The sequence below is a fragment of the Myripristis murdjan genome, chromosome 19, assembly GCF_902150065.1.
Source record: "Myripristis murdjan chromosome 19, fMyrMur1.1, whole genome shotgun sequence".
Lineage (NCBI taxonomy): Eukaryota > Metazoa > Chordata > Actinopteri > Holocentriformes > Holocentridae > Myripristis > Myripristis murdjan.
Window position 1 is genome coordinate 20,121,937 of NC_043998.1, and position 16,078 is coordinate 20,138,014.

General features: G+C 39.5%; 1 protein-coding gene across 1 annotated transcript in view; it reads right to left on the reverse strand.

Annotated features, from left to right (window-relative positions):
• Nucleotides 1-4,399: 4,399 nt before the first annotated feature.
• The window catches only part of c1qtnf1 (C1q and TNF related 1), an 18,281-nt gene continuing 6,602 nt past the window's right edge, over nucleotides 4,400-16,078 (reverse strand). The window contains exons 2-4 of the mRNA XM_030077123.1: nucleotides 8,348-8,487; nucleotides 7,911-8,044; nucleotides 4,400-6,790 (exon numbers count right to left, since the gene is read on the reverse strand). Of these exons, the coding sequence (XP_029932983.1) occupies nucleotides 6,240-6,790; nucleotides 7,911-8,044; nucleotides 8,348-8,487 (825 nt within the window). The 3' untranslated portion in view covers nucleotides 4,400-6,239. The remainder of the gene's footprint in view (nucleotides 6,791-7,910; nucleotides 8,045-8,347; nucleotides 8,488-16,078) is intronic.

A 16,078-nucleotide genomic window follows, 5' to 3' on the forward strand; every position in this document is an offset into this window, starting at 1 on the left:
AAACTGGCTCTCTGTCAGTCCTGAAGTCCAAACGTTCCTCTCTGTCCTTGTTCTGTCATATTCCTGCATTATCATCTCAAAGGCAGACTATGCAGTTTCAAAGGGGCGGGCCCACCATGTTATTTTACATAAGGAATATGACTGGTGAAGCAAAAAAAAACCCTCAGGGTGATTGTCTGAGTTCTGGATGCCAAGGCATGGCATTAACGTAACAAATCCAATTTTTTGACATCAAACATACACAAAAGCATAACCAATGGAGTGAAATGCCCCTGATATTTTAGGTTATGATGGGATAAAAGAGTTGTGCTAAACTAATGAGGCATTTATAAATTATATTCTTTGAGAATTAATTGGCATTCATGATTTTTGACCACATCATAACAAAGTGGTGTGCCCTCCCCTTTGAAACTGTGCAGTCTGCCTTTGAGACAGAAATGGTGCAATGATAAAATTACTTTATGCAAATCGATAGAAATGACTAAAGGCATGTCATTGCTATGTGGCTGTGGTTGGAATACGGTTTCGGTCCAATCCCAGACCTTGCAGACCTCAGGGAAATGTAATCTGAATTGGCTGTCTTTGGATCCATGAAAAATTCAGCTGGATGTTCTCAGTGACAGCTTGGTTCAGAGGCAGTGTACCGGTGCTGGCGCAGAAGCAAAGGCTTTGTCAGCTTCTCAGCCTCTTTACTTGTTTCTGTGAGTTTAAAGAAGCCACAAAGTCATTTATAGTTTTTCATTTCTGTATTTTTTTTTTTTTTTTTTTTTTTTTTTTTTTTTTTTAGACACCCTATAATTTTTTGTTGGATTATAATGATAAATCAATGTTGGTATACAGAGCACACATTTGTATTTGGCCATTTGCATGTAATTGGTCTGTGATTGTGTACAACTGAACAAAAGTGAACTACTTCATACAATTTATACACAGCTTTTAAACATCATTTTGGGTCCACGCAGACTTTATAGCACCACATTTACACTTTTCCACTTTTAGGATTTTACATCCAAATTAATACTGAAAACATCACAACATTTGTGCTGTTTGTGACAAGTCAATGATTCCCTGATATATTCAACCCAAGTATCAAAGCTAATCTAAGTTGCATTACAAAATATACAAGCAAAGAGTACATGATACATAAGGACAAATGTAGCATTGCAGCAATGATTACAATTCTATTATCAATTATATTTGACATAATTTGGGGAAACTGTTTGAGGTGAAAGCTAGTACCCAGAAATTATGACAGTACCTTGCACTCTTGGCCCAACATGACATCACCACTGCAGGGAAAACAATCAGTATTGCATATACACTCTGAAGCAGAAACAGAAGCAAAGGAGACAATTTGATGTGAACAGAGGATAAACAGAGGTTGAATGGAGCCTCAAACCAATGCCATGGTCAATGCCATGTTAGCTGGGTCCCAGTCAAATCCAGTGCCGGGTTGAGTCCAGTCTGAATCCAGAGCATATCCAACAAAAATGTAAAAAAAAAAAAAAAAAAAAAAAAAAAAACTTGGTGTTTCTTAACAGTGAATAGAGATGTAGATCTACCTGCAGAGCTCTGTTCTAAACTCTTCGACATTAAACTAAAAATGCATAGAAAATCAAGGGCTTTTACATACATAGGTTTAAATTCCTTAAAGCAAAATTGAACTCTGGTAAAGAGTTGAGTAGTATAGTTCCCTGTGTGTCATTCAAGTCCACATGGTGGTGAAATATCCTCATTAGTTGCTCTGTGCTCCCCTTGGCTGATAATCCACAATTCTATATTTGTGTCTCCATTCATTTCCATACTAAAACAGCTCCCAAAATAACACTTTTTACACATAAACAAACATGAACAAAGCAGTTGCCATACCCATTTTTACCCATTTTTTGAGGAAATTAAACAGCTCTTTTCCTGTTATTTTCCTCTTTGAATTGGAAAGTAGATCCGGCAGGTAGTATCTGCAGGAAACTTCCACCTCGACCTTGGAGTGTTTTAACAAATAACTGCATTTACACAAAAAAAGGGACCAAGACTTGTTGTCTTCTATATTGGTATAATCCGCCTTTTTTTTTATGAGATAATTTTGATAGCTGTTTTCCCACACTATGGCAGTGAGTTGAGAAGCACAAACACAGTATGGTGAATTAGCAGCCTAGGGGAGCACAGAGCAATTAATAAGCATATTTCACAACCATATGCCCAAGGAACTATACAACCCAACACTCGGCCAAAGTTTAATATTGCTGTGACTTGTTTGTGGTGCGGGGGAAAAATAAACCAGATACCAATAAAGTCACTCATCAAACAATCAATCAATTAGTCATCTCAGTGAGATGCAATGCTCCCTGCCGAAGTGACCTTGGTCCCATATGGTTCTCTTTTTTGTAAACAAACTGCCACTGGTCTTAGTGGTCAGTATAGCCATGTTTACAGATGACTCTTTATTATATATCTTCAGTGAGTTTACTTAGAAACACGTAAGTCAGTTCTTAAATTAGCAATACAGTGATAATTTGGACCTTTACAGATCTTAAACCAAGAGTAGAGTATTTAGTATGCATCACTTTTTTTTTTTTTTTTTTTTTTAAACAAAGAAGACCTCATTTAAATCTTGTACCTATGGATTTGGTTGTATAGCATGATGAAGGCACTGAGCTGTTTGCTTTTCCAGTTAAGCACCATCATGATGTTTCCCCACGCTGCCTTTTGTAGCCTTAGACAGTACAGTGTCACGATCAAAGCATATTGACGCAGTGTGTTATTAAAATGGTTCCAGCCAGACGACCTCACAGTCTCGGCATGAATATCTGCATGCCTCACTGATATCTTGGCATGAATGAAGGAACATCGCCTTCAGCTCAACCTGCTAATGACTGAGCACCTTGTCTTTCTGACCAGTCCCTCTGTACAACAACAGATCAGGATCCAACTGGATTCTACACAGCTCATTCCCACAAAATCTGCCAGAGACTTAGGAGTCATAATTGACGACCAACTGACCTTTAAGGATCATGTGGCCTTCGAGGCTCACTCATACGGGGCTAAAACCCTAAACTACCATGTAAAATTGGAATATGCTGTATGTGATGAGACCATACTCATACTCTTATTTTTAGCACTGGGTTTGAACCAACAAATTCTTCAGAATCTACTTTTATCAAATCTCAATTATTGTGTAAGTGTATTGTCAAGTGCCTTTAAAGTGATAGTTTGGATTTTTACCTTCATGATGGTATTTGTTGTTGTGCGTGAGTGTAGTACATCCACCAAGCGTGCCCCATCAACTCCTGCCCTGTCACAAGAACTGGAGCTTCACCAGGAGTGTACTGCTCCAAAATGAAACAGATGCAGACCATAACAAAATGATTTTGAGCAGCTGGAAAAAAGATGAAAAAATGTCTTCGACAATGCATAAAACGTGTGTTTGTTTAGGGTTCATTTCTCAGATGGCAGAACTATTTTCTGCCGAAGCACAACCACTGTATCTCCACTCACATATTCAGCCTATGGGGAATACAGTGGCAGTAACAAGTTCTTACATATTTTTTTTTTAATCAGAAAACTGGTGAAGGTCTAGGAGGAGAGCTAACTGACCAAACTCGGTGGATGCATTACACTCTCATGAACCAACAATTACCACTGTGAGTAAAAATCAAACCACTTCAGTGAAGCCACGGGAAAATTAAAACTAATCACTTACACAACACCTTGCCATGCCCTTCACTGTTCGTATAGAAAAAAAACTAAAATGGATGCAAATCTTTCCTGGCTTACAGTAGAGAACAAACTGAAAGCACCATTGTTGTAATGTAAGCAATATCTCTGAGTTAAAATCACTGAAATGCTTCTACATGCAACTTACATGGTTTGAACCAGCCATTTTATGGCAGCAGACATGCAGGTAGAGGTCTGTTGATGAGTTCAAAGATCAAAAGTAAGACTGAGCACGGGGTAATGTGATGAGGCAAGACTGTGAGGAAATCCTTTCCATATAGTGCTGCCCAGTGTGTGGTGAAGACATTTTCGAAAAAAAAAAAAAAAAAAAAAAACTATGACGAAGCATTTAATTGCATAGCAACTAATATTTGATATAACTTCCCAATAGCTCAAGACTATAAATAGCTGTCATTTATTATTTTCTATATTTTTACATTGTGTGCATTTTTTTAAATCTTAACTTTTATTTCTTTTTATTATTAACTTTACTGATTTATTTTCTTTTCTGCTTTTATTTATAATTGTATGTTGTTCTTGTTGTGTTGACTCCAAAAATGAAAAGCAAAACACAAGAAACACAAGATATTTGCTATAATATTGTTTGCTTTTTTTCACCTTATGTGCATTTTTGTGGTGATTTTTGTTTGTTTTTTTCATATTGTTGGTTTGGTTTTTTTCCTTTCTATTATTAGCATTGTTGTATCATTTTGTTTATTTTTAAGTGCATGTTGTTCTTGTTGTCTTTTGTGGGGACCCCAAAAATGAAAGGCGAGAAATGCAAGAAAACAACTAACTTAACCTTATAGCTTATGATGAAATATACAATAGGTCCAGCTGATATGCTTATAAAGACGGGGTGCTTGATATATTGTGTTTGACATGATGAAATCATATTCATCATGTTTGTCATTACAGACATTTCCCTCCAGCATGCATTGTTTGCAATATGTCACATGCACCTTTCAAATCCCCTGAAATATGGTTTGAGTTGTTTTACATGTCACATTTTTGACCTCAATAAAGCAATAACAAATTAATCTGGAGACATTAGTATGATTACTGTAAACAAGTGAGAGAGGTTGCTGAGAGGAGTGGCAGCCTGCCAGCACCAGCTGCCAATACCGGTCAGATGTGTAGGTAATCTGCTCGATTGCTTTGCAGCATCAAATAGGAACCATTTTCACTTTGCCAGCAATACAAAACCTTTTTCCAGTTTCAACTTGCTGTTAGCATACCTGATCAGAGCACACTTTCACTGCTATCAAGCATTGTTACTGGCTCTGCAAAGCAAATGGGAGCGACAACAGGGAGGAGGGACAAGGGACAAGTAACAACATCTTGGAAACAAGAGGCAACACTCCTTACAGGAAATGTGGTCTTAAATTTGAGAAACACAAAATGCACATATATAGCACCTTTGAAACTAAAGCCCATGGTAAGAATATTGAAAAGCAACTACTGGCAATTTAGCTTGTATTTCTGGATTGATTTTGTTTTGTGGGTCTATTTTTGTTATTCATGTGGACAACTGGCCGAATGTAGACAGCATGATAACACACTGAAATATTTCCAATGAGCTACCATGGAGCTTGATATAAGGTTTTGAGGTCATTCCCGAAAAATAAAAGGGTGAAAAATTCATTATAGAAGAGGCCGAGCTACCAATTTCTCTACCAATGTTAGAGCAGAATGAAATGCAAAGAGAAAGCTGGGACACCAAAAAGGGAATCATAACGCTTGATCATAAAATAATACCGTAAAAACTATTAAATAAGTCGCATTGATATAAAAGATGCAGCCTACATTTCTGGGGCTCCTGCCTGCAAAGGAGGTTTTCTGTCAAAGACTACTTTATCTAAGTACCAGTAGCTATTCATTCACAAACTAGCATTCCTTTATAAACCATTAGACACAAACATTTTCTCTCTCTATTCTCTTTTTTGTTTTGCCAAGGTCTTAAGCTGAGCTTAAACTAAACTTTGCCTTGCCGCCAGTCATCATCCAGTTCACTCTCATTAAACTTGACTCTTCCCGAGTGTCAATGCACTGCTGCATGACAACTTGCGCACAGGCTCTAGCCTATAGCAGCATGTGCTGGGTCCACATTCCACCCATAGACCTACAAATAAAGCCATATCCACATCCAGCCTCTCTCTGCATATTACTGGTGTATAGGACACACTAGTTTACAAGAGTATCAAAATTTTTTAATGGAAAAAAATTGTACTAAAGGTGCATCTTATTTACCAGTTTTTACGGTACCTCGAATGAATTGAGCATCACAAATTGAAGATGGGGAGAGTTCTCCTTTAGTACAATTAAAGGGCTTAAAAATACTATCAGAGCAAAGACAGGCGTTGCAACAGCAACAGGCTGTCTCTGCTACACCACTGCCTACATGATACGATATGTCATACCATCACTGCTCAGGTTACCGCACTGTGCACTGAGGCACCGCTATGCCACTTCCCTGTCCATGCATCCAGCCTCTTTAGGTGCTGGCTCATGCATGCACCTCCTACCTACACCTCATTTTTGGGCTTTATCAGGTGTCCATTAAAGGTGATGTAGGTGTCAAAGTCATCGCTGAAGATGGCATTCTCCCTCTCGCCTTTGTAGAGCCTGACCCAGACCTGGTCATCTCTCTCCAGCTCGAGCATCAGGCTCTGGCTCTGCATGATGGAGCGGTCGCTAGGCTGGGCGTACAGGATCACCACCTCCCGCTCGTTGTGCATCACGTGCAGGTACGTCTCCTTTTGGTTCCACGTGTGCACGTTCAGGTTGAAGTAGTAGATGCCGGGCACGTAGCAGTAGAACTTTCCGGTGAACATGTTGAAGTGGCTGTAGAGATTCACTAGCTCTGTGTCAAATACCAGAGTCTGGTAGTAGTCGTTGGAGTGTAGAGCCTTCTTACGACCCACAGAGAACGCTGCGAAGTAGCTCTTGCAGGGTTCACCAGGGTGGCCCACACTGCCCTTGTTACCCTTAATCCCCGGAGGACCCGTGGGACCCATGTGGCCAGCTTTGCCTGATTTACCATAGGGCCCTCGATCGCCGCTGTCACCCTTCTCACCTGGGAGAAGTGGAAAGTGTCTTGTTCAGAGGTGAGGTGAATGGAAAACCCTATTTTTAATTTGAAGAGGAGCATCTACCCACTTCTTTAGCCTGATGTTAATCTTGGTGAGGTAAATTCATAATATATATCACTGTAAACTGTTTTAAAATGATGTAAGTCATATGAGGATGTGGTCTTTTAGACAAAAAAAATTAAGAAACTAAATATCTTTTATTCAAAAATGAACAGAAAATTACCCAAAAAAAAATGCTTTAGCAATTTTTAATTAAACAAATATTTTTTAATTATTTTTTAAAAAATATTTAAAATGAAACTACAAGAAAATGACCATAAGCCATAACCCTACCATAACCCTAACCCAACTTACGTCTTTTCTTTTGATTCTTTCCTTTGATAAAAGCAGAAAGGACACTACCACCAAGTGGAAGTCAACTTTTCACCTTTCGTCATCTAAGCAACTCAAAACCAAGCTTAATATGATAAATATGAATAAATTTGAAATTTGACATGACTAACATTATGATATGATGTTGTGGCGGCCCCATGGCTGCTCATGGTCCTGTGCTGCTGTGGCTGTCGCCTGTCAGTCAAGGCCTCCTGTCCTTATTTTGTCTGCTTGTTTGTTTTCTCTTGCATTATGACGGTATTTATTGTTTGTAAGGTTTTTCTTGGGAGTTTGGGAGTTTTTTCTTGGACATTATGAGGATTAAGTCAGGAGGCGTTGTCCTGTCTTGTCTGCTGTATACTTGTGGGTATAAAGCAGGGCCAAAACCACCATTTCAACATTGGGGGGGACAGATATTGAATTTGCTATTGAATTGCTAATATATTCCAGCAATATTGGGGGGGACATTTTTGGAGTGCCTGAACATTGGGGGGAACTTGTCCCCCCCAATGTATATGGACGTTTGGTCCCTGGTATAAAGCACTTTGACAGTGTACACAGTGACATGGGGCTCTACATAAACTTGAACCTGAACATGAACTTAAAGATATTAGTAGTTGGCACTATCAACACAAACGTATTGGACTCTTAGTTTGGAAAAAAAAAAACCTATACTATGCCAGTTGTAGTGTATGTATATGTGTGCATGTGTATGCATGCACTTGGTGTTACCTTTGAGTATAGTGATGTTGATCTGTGGCACTATGTGGTACGGTGGGTGCTGCTGGGGTTGTTGGCTCACATACTGAGAGGGAGGCTCCTCTCCTGGGTCGCAGCATCGTCGGCACTCTCTCATGTCCCTGGGGCTGCACACAAAAACACACCAGACGGACCACTGGTAGAGGTATACCTGAACAAACGTGCCTCCCATCTTATTATAAAACAAACAAACCAGTGCTAACACTGAAAAAAGTGAAATTGCACCAGAAATGTGAAATGACCTCACCTCGTTAACTAAAGTTTTGCACTCGTTTCTGAAAAATATGTTTTTAACTGGATTCTTCAACCAATTTGAAAATGTGATATTATTTCACTTCCCTTCTAGCTGTTCTGTAGGACAGTAGTGGTGCTATCTTCCTCTCATTGTTACTGAGTGTTGGATACTGTACCTGCCATCTCGCCGGTATTCCCAGGGGTCAGTCTGGTCCCGACTGGATTCTGGTTCTTGTCTCTGGTCGTAAGGGGTCCGGTACGCCTCAGCTGACCAGGCCCAGAGGAGCAGGAGGATCCACACACAGGGACTGGTCATCTAACGTGATCAAGAGAAAACAAAAGGACACAAAAATATAAGAAAAGGGGAAAATTTCTTTCTACTGTTTTAATGATTATAAACTTTTGGTTTCCTTTATTCTTCTCAGAATACCAGAGGTGGTGTGGTAAAAGCTCAACACAGTGCTCATTTCAGCACAGGATCATTTGAAGTTTCTGTGCCACCACAATGAATTGGATGACTGTAAGTGACAACTTACAGTTACAAACTGTACGTGAGATGTTTAGCCAACAGCTGAGGATTCTGCAGGTTCAGAAATCACACCTCAGTTTCTCAGTGAGAGTTCCCACTGGCGAGGGCATTCAAGAGCACTTTTTCCAATGGGACATGGGACTTCCCCCAGCTCCTTGGATGTCTCGATTAAAGTTTATAGTAAAGTATAAATTTAAAGTTATTGAACTTTCTGTCTGAAACTGGGAAAAACCAGACCTCCTATGCAAAAGAACACTGGTTTTGTCAGCAGCATGGAGAAGACCTGAAGGTTCTGAGTAGCAGTGAAGGGGACTGGCAGTGGTTAACCTGGCTGACATAAGCAGCTGATGTTAGCTGTTGAAGTGAACCTGGGCTGTTAGAAGTTGGCATTAAATGTATCTACCTCTTTTACCTCCATACCCAACTTTCCATTGCACTATTCTTATGTCAAATTACCTCTCGTTTTCTTTCCTGACTCCATGTAACCTTTTCTTGGCAGGAGAACATGTTTTTTTGTACTTTTAGTGCAGGAAGCATGTAGGTATTTGCATCAGACATTGTGCTCATTTCACCAAATTTCTAAAGACCAGGCATGTCGTCGTCCCCTGCAGGGAGGAAATCGGCTCTTTAACTGATAGCCAGGAACTAGATCATTTCAGCTGTGGCAAATTGCAGCAGTTTCTATATAGGAAGACTTGAAAGTGGTATAATTACTGAATTAATGGTAAAAGAGTGGCTGTCTGGACTCTTATGACCAGTAATGCATGTTATCTATACAATATTTTTGTCCTTCAAAGCCTTGGACTGGTGAAAGTGAAAGTTGCAAATGATTTATTAATAGTGGTTCTATTTGCAGTACATTAGCCTATGACTGTTTTCAAGTCCACTAATGTGGCCATTTAGGAAAAGTACTTTCAATCTCTTCTCTTTTCATCATGTAACCTTGACTAATTCTTTCTGCTGCAACAAAAGAAATTTTCCATGGACGTCCAAGAATAGCTGAATTTGAGTGAGCAACAGCAGTGGGTGGGCGGAAAACACATGCAAGACCGATAAAGGAGGGTCTGCCAAGTTTAAATTTGAGAAAAGAACCAAAATAAACTCAGGCAGAAGCATTTTACTGCAACCATTCATGCTGAATTACTGTAATTACACCTGCATGATATACATCCACATTTCTGTGCTGAACTGAAAAATGTGGCGCACAATAACTCAGGCCAGCATCATAATCATTTTCATCTTGGAGCAGTTATGTGACACATTTTATTGAAAACAAAAGAGCCGTTTCTCCTAGTTAGTATGAAAATATTTTATAAGTTTAAACTCGGTAGAGATCCCAAGCACACGCGCCTCTCTGACAGACTGGATATCACTACAAAGGAATAGTCTGTCCAGACTGTATTTCAGGATGTGATTACACAGAACCTGTATTTATTTCTTTATTTATTTTGATCCACACCTTAGTGGCAATAAAGTTGACTTTGTTACATAACTGGTTTGTTTAGGTTCCCACAGCTCAGTTCACTGCACAAGTGAGTCCGGGTTGATACAAAAACACATGACTCAGTGGCTTGTTTAAGTTTTGGTAATGTGTCATCCTTCCTGGTAAGAGGTTTTGGTGTGAGGACAGTCAAAACAAATCTGGTCTTTTCCTTCAATTCCTTTGGGTTGTTTGAAGAACTGGTAAAAATAAAACCACACTTCTGCTGGAGGAGGACTGAGACCATTTTCAGGTGTTCCATTTTGGTTATTTGGTGCCACCAAAGCTCAAATGGCACGGCCTGAAGGAGCCGGAGGTCAAATAAACTGCATACATAAATGCCATTTATAACGATTGGAGTGGTATTCTGCAAAAACAAAAGAACCAGGTTTAGATGTCTGGCATTAAATTTCCCATAACATCCTGAACAAAAAGTAAAACACCAGTTACTCTTTCTTTTACTGTTTTCTGAATGAAAATATTTTATCACCCTGTGCTTTGTTTCTAAAACGTTGTTTCTACCATCTACACAAGTTTTTGTATTTCTTTAATTGCTTTTTCATACAATCTTATTTCCAAGCAAACACCTGGCAATGCTGCTATGTCAGTGTTTTAGTACCATCTAACCCTAAACCAAGTAAGTAATGCCTCAGGATATGGGAAATTTATGGGATCATTTCCCACATATTTTCATAACCAACAAATTTCCTAGATTCTCTTTATCACTGGTTGTATTTTTGAATATTAATGGATGAGAGGTAGGTAGCTGCTGCATGTTGTAGTCAGTTGTAGGATTCCACCAATGACTCATTTTCTTCATATTGAGTATTTTTCATTGTGTGCTTGTCTATGGAGAGCCTAAACCTTAACTTATTCTCATAAGATATTTTCAGATTACACAAATATGCATGAAAATGTGTTATTATTATTATAATTATTCTGGAACGTCACCTGAAAAAGGCCTCCATTTATTCGTGCTGAGCAGAAAGGGGAATAAAAGAGCTGTGGATGCACTGAAATCGCTGCCCACTCAAGGTAATGACTTCCTGAGTAATCTCCTATAGGAAGCCAGCTCTGTTTATCAAAGGAGCTGCCCCTACAACCAGAGGACAGGGCTTGTGTTTGTGGCCCACATGGCCCTAATCTGCCGAGCAGCTCATTAAACCATCTGAGACCCCTGCTCTCCTTCAAACAGATGATAATCTTCCCCCTCTTCCTCTCTTTACCTTCTTCCTCCCTGCTTTATTTCTTTCTTTCCGTATTTTTACCTCTTTATTCCATTTTCGTAGACCCTCTTTAAAACAGCCGACTGTTGCTGTTCATAAAGATGCTAATCTTCATCCTTTCCTTCCTGTCATCTGTGCTTCCTCTCTTTTCGTTCCCTTTCTCCCTTCCATCCCTGTCTCCTTTCTTTCTTTCTTTCTTTCTGTCTGTCATTCTTTCAAAGTTTGTTAACTTAACTGTCATATCCAAGGTAAAAGCTGGCATGTAAGCCATCATCAACCAAGGCGTCTGCTGAGTTCTTTCTTTCTATTTATTTATTTATTTATCATTATTTTCTATCTTTCTGTGCGTCCGTGATGCAGAGCTGGTCACTGCTGACTGACAGCAGCGTCTCCAGCAGGAAAATGGGTTTTTCCTTTGAAGTCTGAAGAGCTTTACTGGTTAAAAAAAAAAAAAAAAAAAGGCATTCTGCCCCAACAAGAAAGAAAGCCCTATTTTGTGAAGCACTAGTAGTAAATTCTACAGGGAGCCGGCTATTAGAGGAGAAAGACAGGCTGTTTTTCCTGGCAAAGTGTGTCCAGCCATCAAAAAAATAAGGGGAGAATCTGGAAAACAATATCAAATATGAACCAGCAGAGTGACACAGAGAAGCAACATTTAAAACGCTGAATCTCAACATGTCAAAAAGGAAAGACTGAAAAAATTAAAATATAAACTGAAAAACTGACACAAATGGGGGAGAATCCGAGGCATGGATATCAAATTATTCAAGTGAATTGGATGAGTAAAAGAAATAAGTGATTGCTGTATATATATACTGGAACTTAGAAAGTAATGCCACCGAAATTCAGTGGCAACCTGAAAGACCTGTAGGACGGTAGTGGTGCTCTCTTCCTCTCATTGTTACTGAGTGCTGGATACTGGCTGGATGCTCCACATGCTAACTGTTAGCCTCCTGCCACTGAGGTGGACTTCCCCCCAGCTATCATTCCGAAAAGTTGTAATACTGGAGATACATGTTTCCCCCAAATACCAGCGATATAAAAATGATGATTGTTTGAGCTAATTTAAGCTGGTCACTTAGTTATTTGTAAGTCACCACTGCATGAAGACACCAGTGAACATGACCCCCACAATGCCAGTTTTCTGGGATGTTGGTGCCAGTATGATATGCACTTAAAAAAAAAAAAAAAAAAAAAAAAAGTACATTTCAAGAGTTATGTATGTACTTGTTGCATTTAGGTACGCTCCAGTGGCTCACCGGGCAGCGTGTTGTGTTCTGATGACTTGAAATTGGGTGGGGTGCCACAAAAAATAGTCCCACGGGAAATGTTTGCTTGACACAGCCAATTAACAGCTCCATGGTTTTTGAATAACTCCCTCGTTAGCCACAGGAGAAGAATATTAAATAGAGGGTATGTCGACCAAAAACTCTAATTTTAAAAATGGATCTGGCTTATATGTTGCAAAGTCTTTTTACCTTGCAAAGCAGCTGGATTCATGAGATCATGCGAGAATCCATCTTGCCAGGTGGGAAATCTTTAGCACCTTCTCATGATTTGCAAAGTGGTTTGTGTCATGAAAAATGTGGGGAAAATTATAGTAATAAATGGGACAAACATTCAAAATCACTGGTACGGTCCTTTAAAGGTGACATATGGCTATTTGGCACCCCATGCAGTTTCAGATGACTGGCCTTCTCGTTGTGTTTTGCCCATCACTCCTGTATGTGTGTGTGGACTGCAGGCCTGTGCATATGAAGCAGAGATTAGGATCAGAGGTCATCAGAGTGAACACATAAGATTAACCAGGGATTAAAGTTTCCACTGTGAACCCTGAAGCCTTTGAACTTCACCTCTTGCAACGTGAAGAGACAGTCACATTCAGATGGATACTGCGCATAAACACACACACGCACACTAATCTGCAGATGGGATAATAGAAGTCAATGAAGTCAAACGTTTTTAGCTTTGAAGATGGCATGCCTGCCCAACGTTCAACCCACAAAAACTCACATGCAACATCCTGCCTTCACTCCTCGGAGCGGATCAACCTTTCAAACTACATCTTTTAAATTTGACGTCTTAACCAACAGGTCGTCTTGTTCCTCGTGATCAAGCCGTCTGGAGTCTTCATTTGTTATGTAAAAGCCTATTTTTCGACGATATATGTGTGTGTACCCAGTGCCAAACAGTGTGTTCTCTGTGAAGCATTCTCCAAACAATCCACAGTACCTCCCAGACGTGTTTGTTGGAGGCTGTAAACTGTTTGTGTCTTATATACTTTGAAATGGCCTATTCTGTCCCCCATCCTTTAAAAAAAGAAACCGTGGGTGTTTACTTTACACTGCTCCTTCTTTTCTTTTTTATTTTTAAATTGATATTTCCTTCCTATTTCCTATTTTGCTTAAGCTACACCATGTTTACGATACCAGCGCTGATAGTGGTCCACTGACCCATTCTATGCTTCCTCTGAACCTCAAGACCAAAGGTTAGTTTATGCTTCAGTTAATCATGTGTGAACTCAAGGGCACAAACTCACATGAATGCACACACACGCTCATTCACAGAGACCACAATACCCAACTAACCATCACTGCCTCACCAAATTTTTACATCAAAGAGAGCAAATGCTTGAAAAGCAGAAAGAAGAGGATTCCCTCTAGTATTCATGCAAATGAAAAGACAGATACATAATAACAAACCATCCATTTATAGTGTTTTTCTCCTTAAAGCTGCACCAAGCAAGACTTAAAAGCACATCCTTTATCAGCCTAAGCCAAACAAGGGGCTACAACAGAGAGGAGTGTCCCATCCCCACTAATTATGCCGATAGATTCATCTTTTTTTTTTTAATTTTTGATATTGACACTAAAGGGAATCTCCTCATAGGAAAACTTCAAGGGATGCTAAAACCATGGAAAATGTGGATTTTCTCATTCACTATTGCTCTTGAGTTCTAGCTCCATCAGCCACCAAGATCTGCGTGTTTCATTAACAAGTCATTAACACTAATGACACTAATAAAATAGAAGTTTAGGGTAACAACAGTGTCTGGAGCCTGGTAAGACCAACCAACTGTCCAGAAAAGTGAAAATTTCCCACTTGTTGATACTGAAATAGCTTGTTCTAGTCCTGCAATAAAAAGTTAGTTAATATTGTCTGAGATAACTTTGCTGTTGAGCTCACTTGCTAAAAACATACAGGTGCAGTTGGAGGGTCAGTCAAACAGGATTTGGGACCAATAAAAACTGAGATGGTGCTCTGATTGGATGCTCCACTCCTACATGTGGAGGTAACTTTAAATCCCCAGCAAAACCCCTGGTTTGACTCAGGAGACATCTTGAGAATCACAGTTTCATGATGTTTTCCACAACTAATAATGGCAAAAAAAAAAAAATAATAATAATTTAAATGAGAAATTACATATTTTAGTTTGCTATCCCTTTAAGAGTGGCACTGCCTCAGTCCAGAGCATTGTCACATCTATCGCCTCTTTACCAACCAGATAGGTCGGTAAACATGAGTGTGCTGTGCACAGTGTCCTGATGTCACCGTAAAGGATTGCTGTGAACTGAGGTTCAGATTTTTCAAACAGTTACCTCACACTGCCACTGAGAGCTGCCAACATGAGACATTACTTCACACAGCTTTAAAAGACCCTATTTTCAAACAGTTTATATCAATTTGATATTATGTTGGATTATTACTGCATAAAGATTTATATTCTGTGAGTTTTAGTAGGTGCTACACTCCATTCAGCACATCAAAAAGGAGGATAATGTGAGTGTAGCTGCAAATACAAATACTGACCACCATCCCTGATTCTATATTAAGGAACAAAAATAAGCCTTTATAGCCAGTTTAATTTTGTGGTTTCTCTGTTTACTTCATCCAATGCCTTATCATTCCAACTCTGAAGCACAACATGGGTTGCTGTGTGTTTTATTGTGTACCTCTCAGTACCTGCCGTCCTATTTTTCAGTTGATTTCTACCTTCGACTGAGATATGCACAATGCAAAATACACTGAGCTTCACAAATATGAACGTGGGCTTTACACTCATCCCAATTTAGTGCAGAATTCAGTGCATGGTTATGATAGTAAACTAAAAATGGCCCTCGGGTCTCCGGCAAACTTGTTGCATAATCCTGTTTTTTTGCGTGTGAGTGTGTTATTTCTCAGTCTGAGGAACCAGAGTGCTGTTTATGTGGCTTTATGGAAGTGAGCAGGCACAGACCATTTCTTTGTGTATGTGCATTCAAATGCATGCTTATGTGTCACCACATTTGAGTGCATATGTTTGTGTGTGTGTGTGTGTGTTTGTGCTTGTGTTATCCTCCAAGGAATCTGTGGTTCAAGAAGTCGCCCACATGCAGCGCTTCTTCCGGTGCTAAAACATCCAAGGAGGTGGTATCAGATAGCGGGTCAGAGTCTGAGACAACAAAGCCTGGGAGTCAGCCTTGACAGACTGGTTCTCATGACCATGGTAATGCTACAACCAACAGCTGGAGCTGAGCGTTGCCTTCACACCCACATGACCATCATTTCAAATCAATCAGTCAGACCTTGATAAACCAATTTTTGTGTCAGGATTCAGCACTATGATAGTTTACTTTTTTCATTCCAAGAAATCCAAAAGATGACAAGTATTCAGTGTTTCCCCCAAAAGTCT